At 40.3% G+C, this 21711-nt stretch overlaps 1 protein-coding gene across 6 annotated transcripts in view; it reads right to left on the reverse strand.

The window, feature by feature from the left end:
- The window catches only part of DLGAP1 (DLG associated protein 1), a 788387-nt gene that overhangs the window by 246321 nt on the left and 520355 nt on the right, over nt 1-21711 (reverse strand). The window contains exon 1 of one of the 6 annotated variants that reach the window (XM_027526321.1): nt 20015-20113. The exons of the other annotated variants lie outside the window; for them this stretch is intronic. Within the exon in view, the coding sequence (XP_027382122.1) occupies nt 20015-20065 (51 nt within the window). The 5' untranslated portion in view covers nt 20066-20113. Of the gene's footprint in view, nt 1-20014; nt 20114-21711 lie in introns of those variants that run through there. 6 annotated transcript variants of the gene reach the window in all.

The raw sequence follows: 21711 nt of genomic DNA on the forward strand, positions 1-21711 counted from the left end.
CAGAGGACACAATGACCAGGGTTGGAGATGCCTAATTAGAAGGTCAGGCCATCAGCTGGGTTAGTACCATATGAGAAGAGTGAGAATATGCAGCCTGATGCTTGAATGTATTTGCATGTTTTTTAAAAAATTTGATATATACTTGACTTGTAATGTTATATTAGTTTCAGATGTACAAATAGCAATTCCATAGTTTTATAGATTGTACTTCATGTAAAGTTATGAAATATTGGCTGTATTCCCTAAGCTGTATGTTACACCCGTGTACACGTAGGTATTTTATACCTAGTAGTTTGCACCTCGAAATGTAACACACAAAACTCCTAGAAGAAAACCCAGGCAGTACGCTCTGACACTGTCTTAGCAATAATTATTTTGGATCTGTTTCCTCAAGAAAGGAAAACAAAACCAAAAGTAAGCAAATGGGACCCAGTCAAACTTCAAAGTTTTGCATGGTGAAGGAATCCATTAACAAGACGAAAAGGTATTTGCATGGTATTCTATATCAACCTCTGAGGACCAGAAGCTGTGGGATTCAAACATTTTTAAACACTAAAATAAATAAATTAAAACACTTTCATTCGCCTTACAACAATCCTGTCTTTTTGTTCTAATTGATACGGTACTTGATGTCAGTGTGAAATCTCTGTCATTTAAGAACAAGAGAGAAAAACTCATTAAATATCTATGACCAAAATATATTGGCTGGGGCAAAAAATAATTAGGAATGACATGTTTTAGAATCTTGAAGTGTCCAAATATAGAAATGATATATAATTTAACCTAAATGTTTCATTAAAGGAATCTATCTATCTGTGTATCTATAGGCTGTGTTGTGCTTCGTCACTCAGTTGTGTCTGACTCTTTGCAACGCCATGCACTGTAGACCCCAGGCACCTCTGTCCATGGGGATTCTCCAGGCAAGAATACTAGAGTGGGTAGCCTATCCCTTCTCTAGGATCTATCTGTATGTTTAAGATTAAAACAACTATTTTGGCCATGCTGCATACCTTTTGTGATCTTAGTTGCCTGACCAGGAATTGAACCCATGCCCCTTGCAGTGAAAGCGCAGAGTCCTAACCACTAGACAATCAGGGAATTCCCAAAGGAATCTTTAAAATAAGCTACTGGTACATAGTAAGCTCTGAATAAATGTTAGGTAATGTCTAAATGCTTCTCCACCCAGCACAGCTACAAACGTGGCACAGAAGAAAATGGAATATTTTGCCACCATACAGTTTTTCATTTATAGGGAAGAATCATAGTGCAATGAACATAGTACGGAGTCTGGAATCAGGTAAACCTGGGTTCAAATCCGACTATACTACTTAGCAAGTGTGATTTTAGTCCAGCGACCTTAGTCTCTTTTAACCCCAGTATTCTCAAAGACATCCTTTGTGGATCACAGTTTTGCTGTGGCAAAGGGGCTTGTGTAACTTAATGAAGCTATAAGCCATGCCATGCGGGGCTACCCAAGACGGACAGGTCATGGAGAAGAGTTCTGACGAAACGTGGTCCCTGGGAGGAGGGAGTGCAAACCACTCTGGTATTCTTGCTGTGAGAACCCCATAAATAGTATGAAAAGGCACAAAGATAGGACACTGGAAGATGGTCCCCCCAGGGCAGAAGGTGTCCGGTATGCTACTGGGGAAGAGCAGAGGGCAATTACAAATAGCTTCAGAAAGAATGAAGCTGTTGGGCCAAAGCAGAAATGATGCTCAGTTGTGGATGTGTCTGGTGGTGAAAAAAGCAGAAATGATGCTCAGTTGTGGATGTGTCTGGTGGTGAAAGTCTGATGCTGTAAATAACAATATTGCATAGGAAACTGGAATGTTAGGTTCATGATTCAAGCAAAAGAAGAGGGTGGCAGAGGATGAGATGGTTAGATAGCATCACTGACTCAATGGACATGGATTTGAGCAAACTCTAGGAGACAGTGAAGGTCAGGGAAGCCTGGTGTGCTCCCTGAAAAGCATCAGACATGACTTAGTGACTGAACAATCACAACAATTCTCAAATATGAGGACAGAAACATGTACTCAGGGATTTACAGTAAGAATAAAGATGATATGAACTTATAGAGATAATGTCTATTAAGTAAAAACTTGTCCTTTGGAATTCAGAAGGTATTTCGTATGGAGATCATGTGGTAAGTGATGGTTAAGTTCCCATGGGGGGCCAACCCCTACGGCTTATTTAATTCATGATAGAGTTGAACCCTGATAGACTGTGGGATAGTTCCAAGGATCCTTTAGCCTGAGGGTGGGAGGGCTTTGGGGTGTGATGGTCAGTGCACTTGGGGGCTCTCAAGAGACCTCTGTGTAAGGGATGATGGATCAGTCAACTTTCTCAGAGCAGAACAGAATCACTCGAGATTTCTTTGAACGAACTGGCACATGGCCTTGTGGATAGCCTACACATGACGGGCAGGCTGGACACTCATGCCAGAGCTGACACTGCTGTCTGCAGGCAGAGTTCCTTCTGCTCCTGAAGAAGAATTTCTCTCTTAGGCCTTTCACCTGATTAGACAAGGCCCACCTGCACTTTCAGGGGTAAACTTCTGTCCTTAGTCAACTGATTGTAGATATTAATTCACATACTTCCTTCCCAGCGACACCTTGATTAGTATTTGACTAAATAACTGGGTCCCCAGCTTAGCCAGGTGGGCACTCAGAACCAAGCATCAGAAGAGGTGGGAACTTGAATGATGGCTTCTGGGGCAGTGGTCCGGGGGCAGACAGGGCCCCACACCACGGGTTGATAGGCAGGCTCTCTTTAGGCATAAGCTGTATATGCTCTGTTCGTTCTCTAGGGGTTAGTTTGGGTCAAAACCTACAGGTAAGTATCAGCTCCTTGACCCACAAGGGACGCTCAGGAGTCCCACAGAGGTGGTCGAAGCAGAGGGAGCTTCGACTGTGTGGACTTTTCACTCAGTGCTTAGCAGAGCGCCTGCCACGCATGTGAATTTACTTAACAAGCTTTTTAAGGGCAAGGGGGTCATTTGTGATATATTTGTTTCTTGTTGGCAAATGTACAGGAAAAGCTACATATCATACCACATGGAATAAAAAGGAATCTCAGAGACTTCTGCATTCTGAAAGACCAGTGAGACTACCCTGTCTGTCCAGAGGTTAAGACGCTGAACTCCCAAAGAGGGGGCATGGGTTTGATCCCTGGTTGGGGAGCTAAGATCCCGCATGCCTAGTAGGGCAGCCAAAAAAAAACAAAACAAACCCAAGAATTCTATAATGACCTGCCTTCATAAAACAAATGTAGAGCTCACCTAAAAAAACAATTTACCTTAACAACATGCACATACTACTAATGTAACACTATCGCTATATTTTAAACTCACTCATTTACAAATCCGTCTCACCCACCCATCTGTAAGCAACTAGAGAGGAGGGAAGATGTCATTCCTCTGCAGAGACTCTTATTTATGCCTACATTTCCAGTTCCAAGCAGACTACCCAATAAAATTAAAATAAAGGGAGACAAAAGTGCTCATGAAATCTTTGATTGTATCACCTGAGTTACACCTGAGTTTTGGATCAGTGGGAATGTGAGTGTGGGAACCTTCATTCCTGGATTCTCCTCTACAAATGACAGGGAAGCAGTCTGCCATCTGATGTGCGGAGATGGGGGGCGCTATGCGTGCAGGAGCTGGTGGGGGGTGTAGTATCACGGTGGTAGGTTTGGGGGGTTGGATTTATAACTAGCATCCAGGAGACAGTCTTTGGTGGTTTCCAGGGAGTGGCAGTTGGCTGTTTCTGTGGTCTTCAGGGAACTGCAACCATAGCAGGGTCAACGGAATACTGTTAGACCAAAGAGCTTCATCACCCAACCATGGCAGGACCAGCCAAAAGGACTCACCCTAAAACTCTTGTCTCTCCTGGTATATTCCAAAGCACATTCTGTGGATCATTCATCCTTAGAAATGTACTATGGAAGAGGGTTCCAAGGATGGAGGAGGTTTGGGAGGTGCTCTCTACTTTCCAGTTTTCTTAGAGTTGCCGTTCATATTAGCATCTTAAAGATTGCAGGGTGCTCAGTCGCTCAGTAGTCTCCCTGTGGTCCCATGGACTGTAGTCCACCAGGCTCCTCTATCCATGGGATTCTCCAGGCAAGAATACTGGAGTGGGTTGCCACTTCCTACTCCAGGGGATCTTCCCAACCCAAGGATTGAACCCACGTCTTCTGCATTGCAGAGATTCTTTACCACTCGCATCAGCTGGGAAGCCCAGAAGATTGCAGAATGTCTGCTGATAGAAAAACCTGAGTATATTACTCGGTTTGTCAAATTCAATTCCTTCTCTTCAGACAAACATCTACTCACATCATGCTTGATAAATGCTTCATGCTTCATTTACAAATGAAGAAACTGAAACCCAAAATGTAAATTATAGTTTATACAGCTAATAAGTGACAGAACTGGCTAGAATTCAGATCTCTTCTCTTGGACCTGTGTGCTTTCAGCCTTGTCATACTGCAACTACTTATCCTCTGAACTCAACAAAATGAGAAAATGATTCATCTCCATGAGTTCTTTTCACAATTTGCAAAACTGTTTTGATCTTCCTCTATGGATATGCAAAGGACAAAAGTGGAGGGTAGCTTCTATGTGTAGATGGGAAAAATCACAACAAAATGCAGTCTTTGAGAACTTATATTTTTGTAAAGCTTATGCCATGATTTGTTTCACTCAAAGGAATCTATGCCAACGAAACACAGCAAATAGAGACGTGAAAGTGGAATTGGCTTATAACAATAGATACATGTCACCTGTCAAGCACTGAATCATGAACCTCGACCACGGCAACCTTTTATGATAAAAACTGTCATGAGTAAGAATCTTACTCAAGATGATGAATGATTTATCTTTGTAGAAAAGTCTTTGCTAATGGCACATCCCATGATTCCTTCTATCCCTAAATATTGACTGGAATTCAGTCTTTAGAATTGTCTCATGTGCATACGTGGACACAGACCCACATTTCATATTCAACGATGGTGTTTTTCCAATACAGAAGTTGTGAACTCCTATAGACAGTAAAAATGCAGATATGTTTCATTTGAGAAAGACTTTTTTTTGGGGGGGGAGGGAGGTTTATTCCCTATCTTTACCTTTTTGATAATAAGTCAAACTGACCTGATTTGGGTTCTTCAGATAGTCAAGCTTCTTCCTAGTAACAACGCTGGCTCTCTGTAATTCATGTACACCTCATTGCCGCTGTATGAGTGGGCACTTCACCTCCCACTCAAGTTTGCAATTGTTTGTGCAGAGGAAAAAATTTTTGAATTAATAGAAAAGTGTTAAATTAAGCTCCACTTATGATATTCCATTTGGCAAAAAGTAATTATTTTATTTCTCCCCCTGAGACAGACTTGGACAGAAAACAAAACAAAATAAACTCTTTTGTGTGAAGATGTCCACAGATAATTTTTTTTTTTTAAAGAGGACATAGTTCTTAAATAAGAAAGAAAATTAAGTGGCTTCCTAGTTTCTAGCCAAACTAGTCAAATGTTCCAATATCACTGCAAGAAGTCTCAAACAGGAGAATATTTGGGGGGCTTGGTAGGACCTTGTGGGGTAGGAAGAGGCAGAAAAGGGAATATTTCTTTTCTTCTTTGGTTCAAAGTGCTTCTAGATATAAATTTTGACCTGACTTCAGTTGTAATACATAATACAGGGCACAGAGGCAATAGAAACCCAGAAGTAGTTTTCCCTATTGGGTGTTTTAGGATGGCTTTTCGAACAAGAATCACATAAGTAACAATTGATTTTTCTGCTCAGTTTTGCAGGAGGTATACTTTTCTTGACTTTTCTATAGAGAAATACATTTATTTGTTTTTATCTACAAAACATCCTTCTTTTGTTCTTGTGTTATGGAAACAAAAAGGAGACATAAAAATTGTGTCTGGGAGGCATTTGGGTATCACGAAATGTTTAAATCAGAACTTTCTAGCATGTAGACTCAATCATAGTAGAGAGAAACTAGGGCTTCTAACCTGCTTCCCGTCTGAAGCATTAACCTAGGCTAATCCAGGAAGATTCAATTCAGATAAAATTTTAATATCTTTCAAGGTACTTGATGAAGAAGGAAATGGCAACCCACTCCAGTATTCTTGCCTGGGAAATCCTTTGGACAGAGGAGCCTGGCGGGCTACAGTCCACGGAGTCACATAGGGTCACACATGACTTAGCGACTGAGCCCAAGGTTGAGGATGTAGATTTATAAAAGATAGAATCTGGACAATTTCTATAATTGTATTATATTAATTAACAATGAAAAATTGACAGCCCATTTCTTGGTTGATGACATAAAGAAAGCACTGACTGAAAGGCTGAATGTATAAAAATAATATCTGCAATATCTTCAACTGATGAATTAAAGATTAATGGGCAGTTCATTATGGCAGCATTTGTAAAAAGTTAAAAGTGTGATAATGAATGATGTTTCTTTCCACGTATTTTAATTTCATTTTTTATTGGAGGATAGTTGATTTACAATGTTGTGTTAGTTTCAGGTATACAAAGTGATTGTGTTATACATACACATATATCCATTCTTTTTGAGATTCATTTCCCATTTGGTTAATGCAGAATACTGAGTAGAGTTCCCTGTGCTGTTATAGTAGGTCCTTGTTGATGATCTATTTTATATATGATAAGTGTGTTTATGTTAATCCAAAACTCCTAATTTTTCTCTTTTCTCCTTTCCCTTTTGGTAATCATAAGTTTATTTTTGAAGTCTGTGAGTCTGTTTCTGTTTTGTAATAAGTTCATTTGGAGCATTTTTTTAGATTCTACATATAAATGATATCATATGGTACTTTTCTTTCTCTGTGTGACTTACTTCACTTAATATGACAATCTCTAGGTCCATTCAGGTTACTGCAAATGGCATTATTTCATTCATTTTTTTTTTAATGGCTGAGTAACATGCCATTGTATGTGTGTTCCACATCTTATTTATCCATTCCTCTGTCAATGGACATTTAGGTTGCTTCTGTGTCTTAGCTATTGTAAATAGCACTGTCATGAACATTGGGGTACATGTATCTTTTAGCATTATGGCTTTCTCTGGATATATGCCCAGGAGTAGGATTACTGGGTCATATGGTAGTTCTATTTTTAGTTTTTTAAGGAACCTCCATACTGTTCTCCATAGTGGTGTACCAATTTACATTCCCACTAATAATATGACTCCCTTTTCTCCACACCCTATCATTTATTGTTTGTAGACTTTCTGTTGATGGCCATTCTGACAGGTGTGAGATGATAACCTCATTGTAGTTTTAATTTGTATTTCTCTAATAATTAGTGACATGGAGCATCTTTTCATGTGTTTTCTGCCCTTCTGTATGTCTTCTTTGGAGAAAAGTCTATTTAGACCTTCTGCCCACTTTTCAGTTGGGTTGTTAGTGTTTTTGATAATGAGCTGTATATTCTAGAGACAGATTAAGGAATTAATCTGTGCATGTAAATATGCTAGCTCCTCAATATGTAGAATTTGATCTTCTTGAAGGCAGGGATTTTGTTTTGTCCAATTCTGTACTCTCAATGTTTGGAAGTGTGCCCAGCATATGGTATATGAGCATTAAACGTTTGCTAAATGAATGAACACTCCTATGTAATGAAGCATCTCATAGCTCCTAACAAAAAAACAGGGTGGATCTCTCTACTAACAGAGAGAAGACCCACACAGTTGGACCTTTGAGCAACGTGGGTTTGAACTGCATGGATCCACTTATATGCGGATTCTTTTCAATAGTAAATGTTAGAGAACTACATGATTGTGATTTGTTGTTTAGTTGCTAAGTCGTGTCCAACTCTTTTGCAACCCCACGGACTATAGCTTGCCAGGCTCCTCTATCCATGGGATTTCCCAGGCAAGAATGCTGGAGTGGGTTGCCCTTTCCTTCTCCAGGGGATCTTCCTGACCCAGGGATTGAACCCACATCTCCTGCATTGGCAGGCAGATTCTTTACCACTGAGCCACCAGGGAAGCCGGTTGAGTCCAAAGATCTGGAACCTCAGATATGGAGGGACCACCCAGAGGGAGAGCTGACTATAAATTGTATGCAAATTTTCTTCTTCGTGGAGGGTTGGTGCCCCAACCCCCATGTTGTCCAAGGGTCAACTGTATGTTTTATAAAGTAGAATGGCCACATGCTGAATACTATTTGTAATATATACACACATATATATGCATATATTTTTGAGTTTGAATATCTGTGAGAAATATGAGAAGGAAAATGTTAAAACGATAGCAGTGGTGGTGCTCTTCAGGAAGTGGTGGTGGGAGACTGGGAAACAGGGGCTGACTTTTCACTCTGTACCATTCTGCACTGTTTGTATTTTTCCAGCATGAACCTGTATTAGTCTTATTAAAATATGAATTCTGTGGGAAAACCTCCAAACCCACTTTTCTTTAAAAAATAAAATCTGTGGAAAGACCACAAATTTATAAGCATACAAGTTTGTTTTTTAGAATTTCTGTCATCTTTACATGATCTCAATCTGTAGGTTCTATTCCATCACTGGCAAAGATAATCTAAGGAACGCAATTTAACTGGAAATTGATGAAAGTTGAGTAGGAGAATCATAAATTAGAATCTTTTAAGAACTATTATTAAAGACATTTTGCTTTCCTATTTTTTCAGCTTGGGTTAGAATTTTATATTTAAAGTTAGGAAAATGCACATATAATCATATGCGAAGACCCGTATGTTCTGTATCAGTCTGTGCCACTTATTTTCAATGAGATAAAACAGCTTACTTAAAGTTGAATTTCCCCATTGAGTTTAGACGAATCAGCTGTTTATCCAGCAGCACTTTGCTTAAAAATAGATGGGATGACATTTGTGGGTGCTTTTAAAAAATATCCTTTGGAGAAAGAAGCAGAACTCTAATGCCACTTTTACCATTTCCATTACATAAGAAAGGCACTTTTTTTTTTTGTTACGAGGACTTCCTGTAACTTATTCTTCTTTCTCACACATATACTTTTGGAACAAGTAACAATCATTGGATGTATAAGGGCATCTCACCTGAATTTTACATTTTAGTGACCGAAATTAATTCAATGGAAACCTTAAATATGGCTAGAAAGAGTTTTTTCTGATTGCATATGGAGATTTCTTTTTTTCATCCTTCTAATTACAAAAATGAACATAAAGATGATTTTGAGTGCATTTCACTTGATCTTACAGACCAATTTAATAATTGTCTGTACCAACCTGCCAACAATAAGAAGTGGTTGATGTTACCTTAAACCTGCTGTCATATGATTCCACGGAGTCTAGGATAAGCATTAAAACAGGGCTGAGCTGAAAATATACTGTCACCCAAATTTCAAACCAAGTAGATACACAGGAGAACTCTAGTCAATTAAAGTACGAAACATTAAAATCAGTGTTCCGATCTTGGTAGCATTGCTGATGTAGCGAAGGATTAGGACACCGGCAGGAAATGAAACCAAATGCATCCTTTTCCTACCCAGAAAAATATACCTATGTTAGAACCCTATCAGCCTTATTTATCTAAAAAATGTACTTTGGGAAATTGCATCTGTTGGGTAATGTGAAAGAGGAAACCAGGTCCATGTGAAGATGGGGGTGTATGACATCACCAGGCCACGTTCTTATCCTCGGTTTTTATGTAAGTTTGCTCTGAATTCTCACACGAGTAATGGGATTAGATTCTCTTTCTTCCTTTGTCAAGCATTCCCTGACCCTGAGTGCCGTGACACAGATGGCAGGTGAATAGTATCTGCCCGCCGGGGAGGAAGGTCACTTCCACCCGCCTCCTGCTATGTGACTTGAATATCTGGCTCACTCCATCGCCGGCCTGCCACTGGCTCCCACTCCCAGGTAGCCTGCCGCCCGAGCCATCACGGTGGGTAGTCAGGTTAAGAAGGAGAGAGAGTTCTCAGCCACCCATTCATCCCTGGCCCCTGGGAATCCACCTCTCAGAGACAGCCTGCCAGATGCCCTGTTTCATCACTCCTGTAGTTTCCTTTTCTTAGATTCTGTGAATGCTTTTAATGGTCTGGGTCACCCTCCCCACCAAGTACAGGGATTTTGTGTTTTATTCTGAATAGCAAGGTATGGTTCTGAGCACCTTGTGGCATTTGGTAAAAGTGATAAATACTAATGATGAACAACCAAGCAGGCTCTCATGGTCCTGAGGCTGGCTACAGGAGAACTCAGAATGAGGGGAAAAATAAGTCAATTTCGAACACAAAGGCAAGATTTAGCCTCTCATTAGATCCAACTGCTCCATGTGAAAAACTGTGTTAACAAAACAGCGCTGGGATTTTTGAGGGGAGAGGCATGTGTGTGTGGACTAGGTTTTCAAGATGTGTTTTCCATCTTCCCAATTTGGGGTGTTATGATATAATAGGATTTTGAAATCCAAACATATGTTATTGTCTTTCTCCTTTCCCTTTTATGTTTAAACCTCTGCTATAATGAATTAGCTCTCCCTTCTCAGTAACTTAGAGTGTTTATTTCTTTTCTATAGAAATGAAGCACTTAGATGATATTTAAGTCTATTTCTTCTTATGGTCCCTTCAACTTGATTTGTATGTGATTTTTGACTCTGTGTGAATACATTAATTTGGCCAAACAATGAATACTATTAATATTATATTTTATACAACAGGGCTTCCCTGTTAGCTCAAATGGTAAAGAATCTGCCTGCAATGCAGAAGACCTGGGTTCTATCCCTGAGTCGGGAAGATCCCCTGGAGAAGGGAATGGCAACCCACTACAGTATTCTTGCCTGGAGAATTCCATGGACAGACCATGGAGTCTCAAAGAGTCGAAAGTGACTGAGTGACTAACACTTTCACTTTCATCCTCTTCATAAACAAAACTTTCAAAAATATCAAATTTTTACAAAATTTTAGACTTGATTTAGAATTGTTTTGAGAAATCAAAATATCCCAGCTTATAAAAGTCATGTGCAAATATAATTCATTTCTTCCTCTCTCTAGATTACTTGGTAGTTTAGAAGAGACAATTTAAAAAAAAGACCAGTACATTACTAGCTGATGACATCTAATTTCTTAGTAACTTTAAAATAATATAGATTGGGATGGAGCCATTGAGTTAAAACCATAGAGAGGAGAGAGAGAAGGTAGGAACCGTATTAGAATAATAGCCAACTGTTTGTGATAAAGTGCCAGCAAGTGGGTAAAACAACTGAGTTTTCCATTTTAGTTCAACAAAATTATTTTCCCTACCATAAACACAGGATTTGATTACAGAGTAACACGAGAGAGTAAAAATATTACTGGTTTACTTGAAGTCATTGAAGAAATATTAAATATTAACTTTAATATTAACTTGAAGAAATACTAAAATGTTAGTTGTTCTTTTTTCAAGGCAATTGTTTTAAAGCAGTTCATCAGTTTTAATCATGCTGGCCAGGGTCTTTGAGATGTTAAGAATCAGTCCATTGTGTGGTTTATAAACAAAAAAGACTAGAAATTCTCAGCAGTTGTAAAGCGCAGAACTGGGCATGGTTGGCACACATGCTTGTATCGCCTACGATTGTCTTGTACAGAAGTGTTCACATGTTACATGTTTGAGGTATGAGGGAAGGACAGAATTTTACTTCTCCCAATCTGGTAGCAAGCTGCAGGTTCTTCCTGTTCACATGCATGTGTGCATGCTCAGTCACCTCAGTCATGTCTGACTCTGTGACCCTATGGACTGTAGCCCATCTGGCTCCTCCGTCCATGGGATTCTCCAGGCAAGAATACTGGCATGGATTGCCATGCCCTCCTCCAGGGGATCTTCCCAACCCAGGGATCGAGCCTGCGTCTCTTGTGTCTCCTGCACTGGCAGGTGCGTTCTTTAGCACTAGCACCACCTGGGAAGCACCTTTCCTGTTCACACTAGTGAGTAAACTCTTAGAGCTTATTAACTATGTAATTTAAAGTTTACAAAATCCTTCCAAAAGATGTAGAATGAGGATAAAGTAGTTTCTAAGGTAAACTTGAGGCTTGGACATACTAATTGGGCCTTTTGAATTGCTTGCTGTGGGTAGATGCTGTAGATATTTAATCACTTGATAATTTATTAGTAATGTATTTAATTCCTATAGATAACTGAATATAATTGATACAATTGAAGTACAGTTGAGTTGGCTTCCCTGGTGGCTCAGTGGTAAAGAATCCGCCTGCTAATGCAGGGTTTGATCCCTGAGTCTGGAAGACCGCCCGCCTGGAGAAGGAAATGGCAACTCACTCCATTGTTCTTGCCTGTGAAATCCCATGGACAGAGGAGCCTAACAGGCTATAGTCCTTGGAGGCTGTAAAAGAGTCTGACATGACTTAGTGACTAACCAACAACAACATAGTTGAGTCACAATATTGTGTTAGTTTCAGTAATTTTGCAGATTACACTCCATTTTCAGTTATTACAAGACAATGTAATTCCCTGTTCTGTACAGCATATCCTTGTTGTTTATCTATTTTACATATAGTAGTTTGTATCTGTTAATCCTATACCTCTAATTTATCCCTCCCTCCTTCTCTCTTCCCTTTGGTAACCACAAGTTTTTTTTCTGTATCTGTGAGTCTATTCATGTATGTTCATTTTACTCAAAATATGAACATGACATTTTGACTACTGCTCTTACTATTCATTTTTATTAAAAAGATAGTAGCAGCAATAATAAACAATAGTATTAAAATCATGCGTTGAACACATTTATCTTTTTTAAAAAATTGTGGATTTTAAATAATTTTTCCTCAAATCTGAAATATAGTAAGTAGGTAGAAACCCACTTGTGGTTTTTATTATACTTGAAAATAAATTTGTGTACATTTAACATGGTATTTTGTTGTTCTCTTTGGACAGCCTACTGCAGTTAAAAAAAATCATTGTTGTAGGAGAAAGGCAAATTGGATCTGGAAGTCAAGAAAACTTGTTCTGAATTCTAGCTCAGATTTTGAGTTGTTTGAACCATAGAACAGACAGCAAGGGAATTAATTAATACCTGTTTCATACAGTTCTGGTGTTATTTCTTCTTATAATTTCTTGCTTTTGAAAGAATAGGGTAGAAAACCTTACTTTCTCTAGATGCTGATCCTAGAATTCATGAACTTTATGATTTTCATTACTCTATGATAACTGCCCACTGGATACAATTAATAAATCCATCCATCCGTCCATTCACATTTATTTTTTTGTTCTTAAAGCCCCCTCATATACTTTTTTGTGTGTATGCTGGTTCCAGCTTTACTGAGCTAAGACTGATATATCACATTGTGGTAATTTAAGGGGTATAACCTATTGATTTTATGCACTTACATACTGTAAAATGGTGACCAGCATAGCTTAGTATGGTGAAAGCTTATCACATCACTTAAATAAAATCTTTTTTTTTTTTTTGCACTGAGAATGTTTAAGATCTACCCTCTTAGCAACCATTCACATTTATTGAGGGCTTCCTACATGCCAGGCACTATGGGAGCAGAAGATGCAAGTATTAATAGACTTATTTGCCCCCAGGGATCTCAATCTTTATTGGAGAGAAAGGTGGAATTAGTGGGGGGAGGGAAGCAAGAAGCATTCAAGTGTGGTTGCAATGAAGTGAAGGCATTGCTGGAAAATACATGCTAGAGAGTGCAGTGACCACAGAAGCTGCTTCAAGGAGGTCATCCTTGACCTGACACTTGGATGGTGGTCCAGACTGCCAGCTGGGTGTGGGGAGAAGAAGAGGGTGTGACGGGAGAGGAAACAGCATAAGTGAAGGCATGGCCTTGAGGAAAGGCAGTATGTTCTACCGGAAGCACCAGATTACGGACAATACATGGAGCATTCAGAACTTCCCGGCAGACTGAGCCTCTCTGGTGGGGCCCCTCTAGAGATTAAACTGAAGGCACCCAATCTCCTGCTACTAGTCTCGACATGGTTTAAAGCACAGCAGGTCTGTTTCAAAAATGCCTTTTTTTGGACTGCCTTTTAGTATCAGTGATAGGACACTGAGAACAACAGAAAATGGGTCCTTTTGTTTCTATAGATCTTTTCCAAGTCCACATTTTTTCCCCTTTCTCAGGGAACTCCCCCAAACCATCCATCCTTTCTTCTGAACCAAATACTCCTTGCTGAGTGTGGCATTCTACCCTCTGCTCAGCACCCTCCCCACCCACCACGTCCCACCCTCAACCACCACTCAACCGCCTCCATCTCCACAAGATCTCTCTTCTGGTTATGCCTAAAATCCCCACCCAGGTGACACCCTTCCACCTTCTTCTTCTGGCCCTCCTTTAACACAGGCACTGCAACACATCCGGCCACATTTCAGGCGCACAGCTAATACTCAGAGGGTCTCCCCACCTCCCTCACCATGCAGCAGCCTCTGTAATACCCCCTTTCTTTATTGGAGTCATCTTTCATTTCCTGAAATATCCTGAAATATTTCCCATGGCTGCTGTATCAAATGACACACACTCAGTGGCTTCAAACAGCTCACATTTCTTCTCTGACACTTCCAGAGGTCAGAAGTCTACACTGATTTACTTGGCTAAAATCAAGCTATCAGCAGCCCTGAGCTCCCTCTGGATGTCCTAGGGGGAGGGTCCATGTCCTTGTCTCACCCACCTTCCCTCCGCTTCAAAACCAACAGCCCAGCATCTTCAAATCTCTGTTTCAGTGGTCACGTGGCCTTCCTCTGTGGTCAAGTCTCTGTCTGTTTCCCTCTTACAGGGACCCTTGTAGTTCCCTTGAGGGGAATGGAGTCCTCTCATTATTATTATTTATTATTATCCATTATTCCAGGATAATCTTCCCATCCCAAGTAGCATAGTTGCACCTGTGAAGTCACATTTGCCATCAACAGTCACATTCACGATTTTCTAGGGTGAGGGTGGACTATATTTGGGGCCATTTTTCCATATACACCCTCCACCCTGCCCTAACCACCAACACGACCAACGTGGAAGAGGACTTACTCTGTGCCAGGAAGACAGTTTATGAGCTGGGCACCATTATTATCTATTTAACAGATGAGGAAACTGAAGCATGGAAAGGTCAAATGATATCTCAAGTCCACATAGATAAATAGTAGAAAGAGCCTTCAAACTGAGCTCCCCAGCCTTGAAAGCCTCTGCCCCTCACACGACATCGTATTATTGTCCCTTAACTTTTGGGACTATGTGCGTCTGTATGGTGGTTTGGATTCCCAGGACCCTGAAGACAATCACGGCAGACACAAAATGGATCATTGCCCAGAAGTTGTATACTCCCCTTCTCTAGTTGTACTTCTAGCGACTTCTCCCGCAGAGAGCAGCGCTGATGAAGTGGGTGGGTGGTAAAAGCAGTAATTTGCTGCCCCTTGAAAGGCCAGTGGAAGCCCCCTAAGTAGTCTGACGTCAAGCCATGACTGATGAACGTTGAGATCTAACTGGGCTCAGGCAAAAGCACTGTGGAAAGAGTAATTACAGAGCAGGACCAGCAGAAAAATTTGTGTTGAAAAGGACAATGGAAATGGAGCAGAAATGTGAGACCCAGTGACTCTCGCCATGGAGAGAACAAGAAAGGCAGAAAACTCCAGCCAGCTCTAAGGCTAGAGAAGAAAGAATACAGCACAAAGGAAGGTAATTTCAGGTTAACAATGATGGAAAAATACACCCGGGATGGACCAGGGGAGGTCAGGAAGCAAATGAACAGGCAGGCAGTGAAAAAGGAAGGGTTTTTCTACCATCCGCCATTCATTTTCTGTTTCTGGACATTTATTAGATTTTCTCTGAAAACTTGACTCCTTTATTTCAAGAATCTTTACCTATTACTTAAGTCACAAATTCCCAGTCACGTTATCATCATCCATTACAGCTTAATTACAACTGTGTGGTTTTTTGCTTACCACTGTTTATTCTTTATCTTTCCCTATTGTTATGATTAACCTATTTAATGGGCAACTTTTTTGAGGATTTTCTTCAAATAGACTCTGTGAGTGATATATTCCCTGAATCCTTACCTAAGCGTTAATGTCTTCTCTTGTTGTGGTTTAGTTGCTCAGTTGTGTCTGATTCTTTTTCAACACCATGGACTGTAGCCCACCAGGCTCCTCTGTCCATGGGATTTTCTGGGCAAGAATATTGGAATGGTTTGCCATTTCCTTCTCCAGGTAGCTATTCATTTTTAAGATTAAAATTTTTTTTTTCCTACTGTAAGGCAGCAAGGGGCCACATGGTGGATAGAAAGAGCTGGCTCCAGGAATCAAACAGACTGGGGGGGACCATTCATTAATATCAGTGTTACTCAGGGCAACTTGAGCCTCAGTTCTCCCATTTACAAAATGAGAATAAGAACATGAAGATTAAAGAATGCATATGAAAGGCACTGGCAGAATACTTTGCAGGAATGAGTAACAAAGTTTCTGTAACCTCATCAGAACAAAAGGTAATGAAGTCATTCAGGAGGCCAAGTTTCCATTCATGCATTCGGACAGAATTTCCTTTGGGCTTGTTTGTGGCCACGACTGTGAATAAGAGACCAGATATCTACCATCATGGAATTATCAGCTAGTGGAATAGTCAACTTTATCTAAGACATGAAAAGGAAATAACAGATAGGTGAGAATTATGGAGAGATACTAGACTCAACTATGGCCAGTCAGAGAGGACTTCCTGGAGGAAGAGACATCTCAGCCAAGACTAAAAGGTTGAAAAGGGGTAAGTAGAGAAGAGAGGAGTTTGGGGTGAGTGGATACAAGAGACAAAAGAGGAAGAAGCTCATGAAAAGGCCCTGAGAAGGAGAGAACGGAACCCAGGAGAAAGTGTCAGTGTGGCTGAAATGCAGAGTGGACATAGGGAGTGTTGAGAAGTTAGGCTGTGGAGGAAAAAGGTCCCCCATTATGTCACACCCTGTAAGTCATGGTAAGAAGTCTGGACTCTACCATTGGGAGTATGGAGGAACCATTGAAGGATTTAGTAAGTAGAAGATTTGCTGATTCTATTTGTATTTTAGAGATGTCATCTGGACTCTAGTACATAGAATGAATTGGATTAAAGGAAACCAAATAACTCCTACATGGTCTTGGCTGGAAGACCATGTAGGAGTTATTTATACTAATCTAGGAGAGAAACTATGGCGATTCAATGGGGCAGCGGCTGATGAAGGGATGAGGAGAAGCGAATAGAAATAGAATCTATAAGACTTGGTGAGCTTCCCACCCCTTCAGTCATCCATCTGACTAACACTTAGGAGTCTACCTTAAATGATATGGGGAGGTAGAGGGGAAAGTGAAGGGTTTCCCCTCTATTTCTGGGTTGGTAAAAAGAGGTAGACAGTTGTCCTATTTATAAGAGTAGGAAATGCCAGTTAAGGAGCTGGTGGGGGAAGATAGCATGCCCAGTTTTAGAGATGCTCTTTTGAGCTTACCATTGACCTTCTTCCCAGGTGGCTCAATGGTAAAGAATCTGCCTATCGATGCAGGAGATGCAGGTTCGGTCCCTGGGTTGGGAACATCCCTGGAGCAGGAAATGGCCACCCATTCCAGTATTCTTGCCTGGAGAATGCCATGGACAGAGGAGCCTGGTGGGCTACACTCCATAGGATCACAAAGAGTTGGACATGACTGAGCATGCATGCATGCACACACCTTACTTTTGTAATGCAGACAGTCCGCCAGCCTGTGTGCATCAAGGGATAGTGATATTAACCAAGTCTAGCGATATTCCAGTCTTCTCTCATCTTTGTTCCTCCTCCACTTAATTCTGATTGTCCCCAAGAATGGGCTTCACGTGTATTTGGGAACAAATCTGTCTGCCGCCTTCTGCTCAAGCCTCCTTGCCATGTTCCAGGAACTTGTTAGGATGGTGGGCCATCTGTGACTGTGCTGCTGCCTCAGTTACCACTGTCCTCAGTGGACGGCTGCGCTGTGGTCTGTGCTGTGTATGGGTTGGGGGGTGGAGGGTGGGGAGCAAAGGCACAGTTGCTGCTTTCTCTAGATCTTCTCCATTAATTAACTAACCCAAGGGGTTAATGTGTGAGTCTGTAGGTAACACCTGCCTTCATCTGGCATCACTCAGAGTGCCTGAAAGGACTAGGAACTTTGCATCTCACATTGAAGGGTGAGTGGTAACCATGGTAGACAAAAAGAATCATGAAGAGGATGCTGGCCAAAAACCTTGCATTTGAAATCATCAGGTTGGTTTTAGGTAGTAGTACTGGATAAAAAGTCACTCTGGTATCAAAGTTTTCTTACTGTACAAATGACAGAAAATAGACAGCAACTTTGCAGTTATCAAAGTTTGTTTTCTAGTTTGTTTCTTCCAATTTTCCAAAGGATACAATGCAACCCATAGGCTCTGGACCAATGATGCTGGGGAGAAGGGAAATAGCAGGGGGGAAATACCAAAAATAAAGAAGCAATAAAAATGCAGGGGACAGTCAAGGATGTCTGGAGTGATGAGGTATGAGAGAGAAATTGGGGAAAGAGGGAAAGAAAATGAACACCTCCCAAACCCCAAACAGCCCACCATATTTGAGCTTCCAACAGAGTCCCGCACGCAGAGAAGAGCCGTGAAATGGAACATATTTTAAAACCTTGAAGTATGACTAGGTAACATATGTTCTTAAAAATGAGCTGTGATAGACTCAAATGCTACACTCCTACTTCTCATAGGTTTACTAAAGTAGAGGTTTTTTCCAGAGAAATGCCTAAAATTTGTAGGTGGAACAGGGGGACATGTAAACGGAACTCAGTCTTTGGTAGTGGCTTATCTTTGTGTGCATACTTAGCACCTATTTACACTTCTGGAAAAACAGGTACTGCGAACAATTTAGAGGGTGGGGAGAAGAAAAATTCTTCCTTTTCTATAAGAGCCTGATTGCAACGTTTAAAGATTTCCACAAAACAAAAATATCTGGTGGCACAGCTCGTTTCCCACGCAGAAAAACAAAATGGGAAGGTCAGGTAGGAAGAAGAGAACCATTTCCTTTCCATGTCTCCAAAATTTCCCACATACTTGGCTGTTTTGAATAGATCTTCTGAAATATCTTTTGAGGTCACCTACTTTGAGAGAATAGAGACTCTGATTTTCAGGTGACACAGCAGTGAGCCCAGAAAACAGAAATCACATTTTTCATTTTTGACGTTCTTAAGAGAAAAGAAAAGATGGCAATTTCTTCCCCATCTTGCTAAGCTTTTGCTAGTCTCAGGGATTTGTGCTCCGATCTGCCTAAAATAAAAATCCTTGTGTTAAACCCCGAGAAGCTAGATCACAAAAAAGAAAACCCAACCTAGTAACTGTTTTATCACTTTTAGTTTTTAAGATAGAGTGGCTAAGGTAGCCATGAAAATCTCATAGGGATCTGATGGTTTTTTATCCCCTGAACTTCATGGGACAAACAAGTACATTTTCCACACGAACAGAAATCCTTGCAGCTCCGGTAAATCAAGAAAGTAATAAGGAAAATGTACATTATCGGCAGGCTGCTGTTTTAAAACACAATCTCACCAAATAAAACCCACCTAAACCGGAGCTGTGGAATAATTTTAGCAATTGAAAATTACTACCTTCTCTAGGATAACATGTACTTAGAAATGAAATGACTCATAAACCAACATGATGTATGTACTCTGCTTTCCTTAGAGCATATTCAATGTTAATTTACAACACATCATGCTAAATACATTCAGTCACCAGGGCTTCAATCATTTTATCTGTCTTTGCTGTATCTACCTACATGGCTCTTTAGCTAAATTCACTTTGCACTATAGATGATAACACTATTATTATACAGATGCTGTTCTTACTGAAAAGCTGGATTTCTCCCTCAGCCCCTCTAGTACCATAAGCAACCAAATCAAAGGAAAAGGGTACGCTGAGGGGTACTCTGTATTAAACTGTTTATCCCAAATTCACAGACATTGTGAAACATGAAAGTAACTCCAGCACATTAAAAGAAAAATTATGGATTAGCACAGGAAGCAAACACAGAGACTATTTATCTTGTTTTCCATAGCCCAGAATTGCCCTTAGCTTACCTTATTAGCTGAAATGCCAAACAGAATGTCTTTATGGAAAAGCAAGTTCATTATTCATCTCAGCTTTGATTAGGTCTAAAGCAGCGGAGAACATTTAGCTTCTCCCTGTGATTTGCCGATGCAAAGTGGGTGAGTAAGGCAGTAAACACAGAACTTGGGAGGTGGGGAGCGGATGGCTCACAACTCCAGACTCAAAACTTTGCATTTTCATTCATATGAAGATACTTAATGAAATCAGATCTTATCACCCAGAGAAGAACACTGAAGTGATTACTTAGGGGAGATTTTTTTTAAGCCTGTGCACTTTGGCAGAGCAGTTGCAGTTATCATGTCCTGCCTGTTCACTGTCCCAACAAAATTACCTTGCTGTCCATCTTTAGCTTGGTGTAATCTGGGGCTATTGATTCACTTTGCAGTATGTCAGTGGATGATATATATTTTTTGTCAAGGAGAAATCTATGTGGGGGTGATTTCTGCAATTTTCTTTAAAAAACAAAACAAAACTTGCTTGTCTGACCCATGATGGAAATATAGATGCATTTCACAATTTTGAAGCTAGGTGTACAGATACACACAACATTGTGTTGGATACAATGACAGAGATATTAGGGGTCCAGGAATAAACCAGCAATAGACATCTGTCCTCAGGACATCAAATTCTCTTTTAGAGAAAAGTCATATTCCTTAACAATTCATTAATTTTCTTCAAATGAATTAAACATCTTTTAGAAAGCTTTGGGCAAATACTTTTTATTTTCTAAAAAATGACTTCTGTAGAAAACATCCTAGAAGAGCCTTATTTAGTGAAAGTGTTACAGTTCTAGCTGGGCAAAGGAGCTGCAGCAGCTTCCCCTTTCAAGTGTTCTGCTTCACAGAACTTGAGCAGCCTCATCTACTAAAATCCAGCTTTACCAAGTAAAACGTGTAACCACAACGGTGAGACAAGTCCTGGGTGATCAATAGATAAGGAGAGCGTTACCTAGCAAAGCAATGTCAGCATTAAAGACTTTTTAGACCTTTCTTGACTTCGTCATCACACAAAATCAAGCCCCCGTTCTCCTCTCCTGAATAAATGAGAGCATGGCTGCTTCTAATGAGAGATTGTACAGAAAAAGCAATAATGACAGGTTTGCCTCAAAATGTTAAACACAGAGTTACTGAATGACTCAGCAATTCTGCTCTTAGGCGTATACTTGAGAGAAATGAAAACACGTGTTCACACAGAAAGTTGTACACTGATGTTCACAGCACCATTGCTGACAAGAGCCTCAAAATGGAAACAGTTTTAATCCATCAGTTGATGAATGGATATAAAAATGTGATAGAGCCATACAGTGGAATGTTATTTGGCATTAAAAATCAAGTACTGGCACATGCGATAACATGGATGAATCCTGAAAACAGTTTGCTGATTCAAAGAAGCCGGTCACAGAAGATCACATAGTATATGATCCCATTTATAAGAAATTTCCAGAAGAGGCAGAATTTATAGACAGAAAGTAGCTCAGTGGTTGCCCTGGGCTTGGGGGCAGTGTATTAGCAAGGGCATACAAATGGGCACCAGGTCTCTCACTGGAGTGCTGAAGATGTTCTTCTGTTAGGTGGTGGTGATGTTTACACAACTCCATGAATATACTAGAGCCACTGATTGTATATTTTAAATAGGTGTATTTTATTTTTGCAAATACCATCTCAAA

Source organism: Bos indicus x Bos taurus, chromosome 24, assembly GCF_003369695.1.
Source record: "Bos indicus x Bos taurus breed Angus x Brahman F1 hybrid chromosome 24, Bos_hybrid_MaternalHap_v2.0, whole genome shotgun sequence".
In the NCBI taxonomy this organism is placed as follows: Eukaryota; Metazoa; Chordata; class Mammalia; order Artiodactyla; family Bovidae; genus Bos; species Bos indicus x Bos taurus.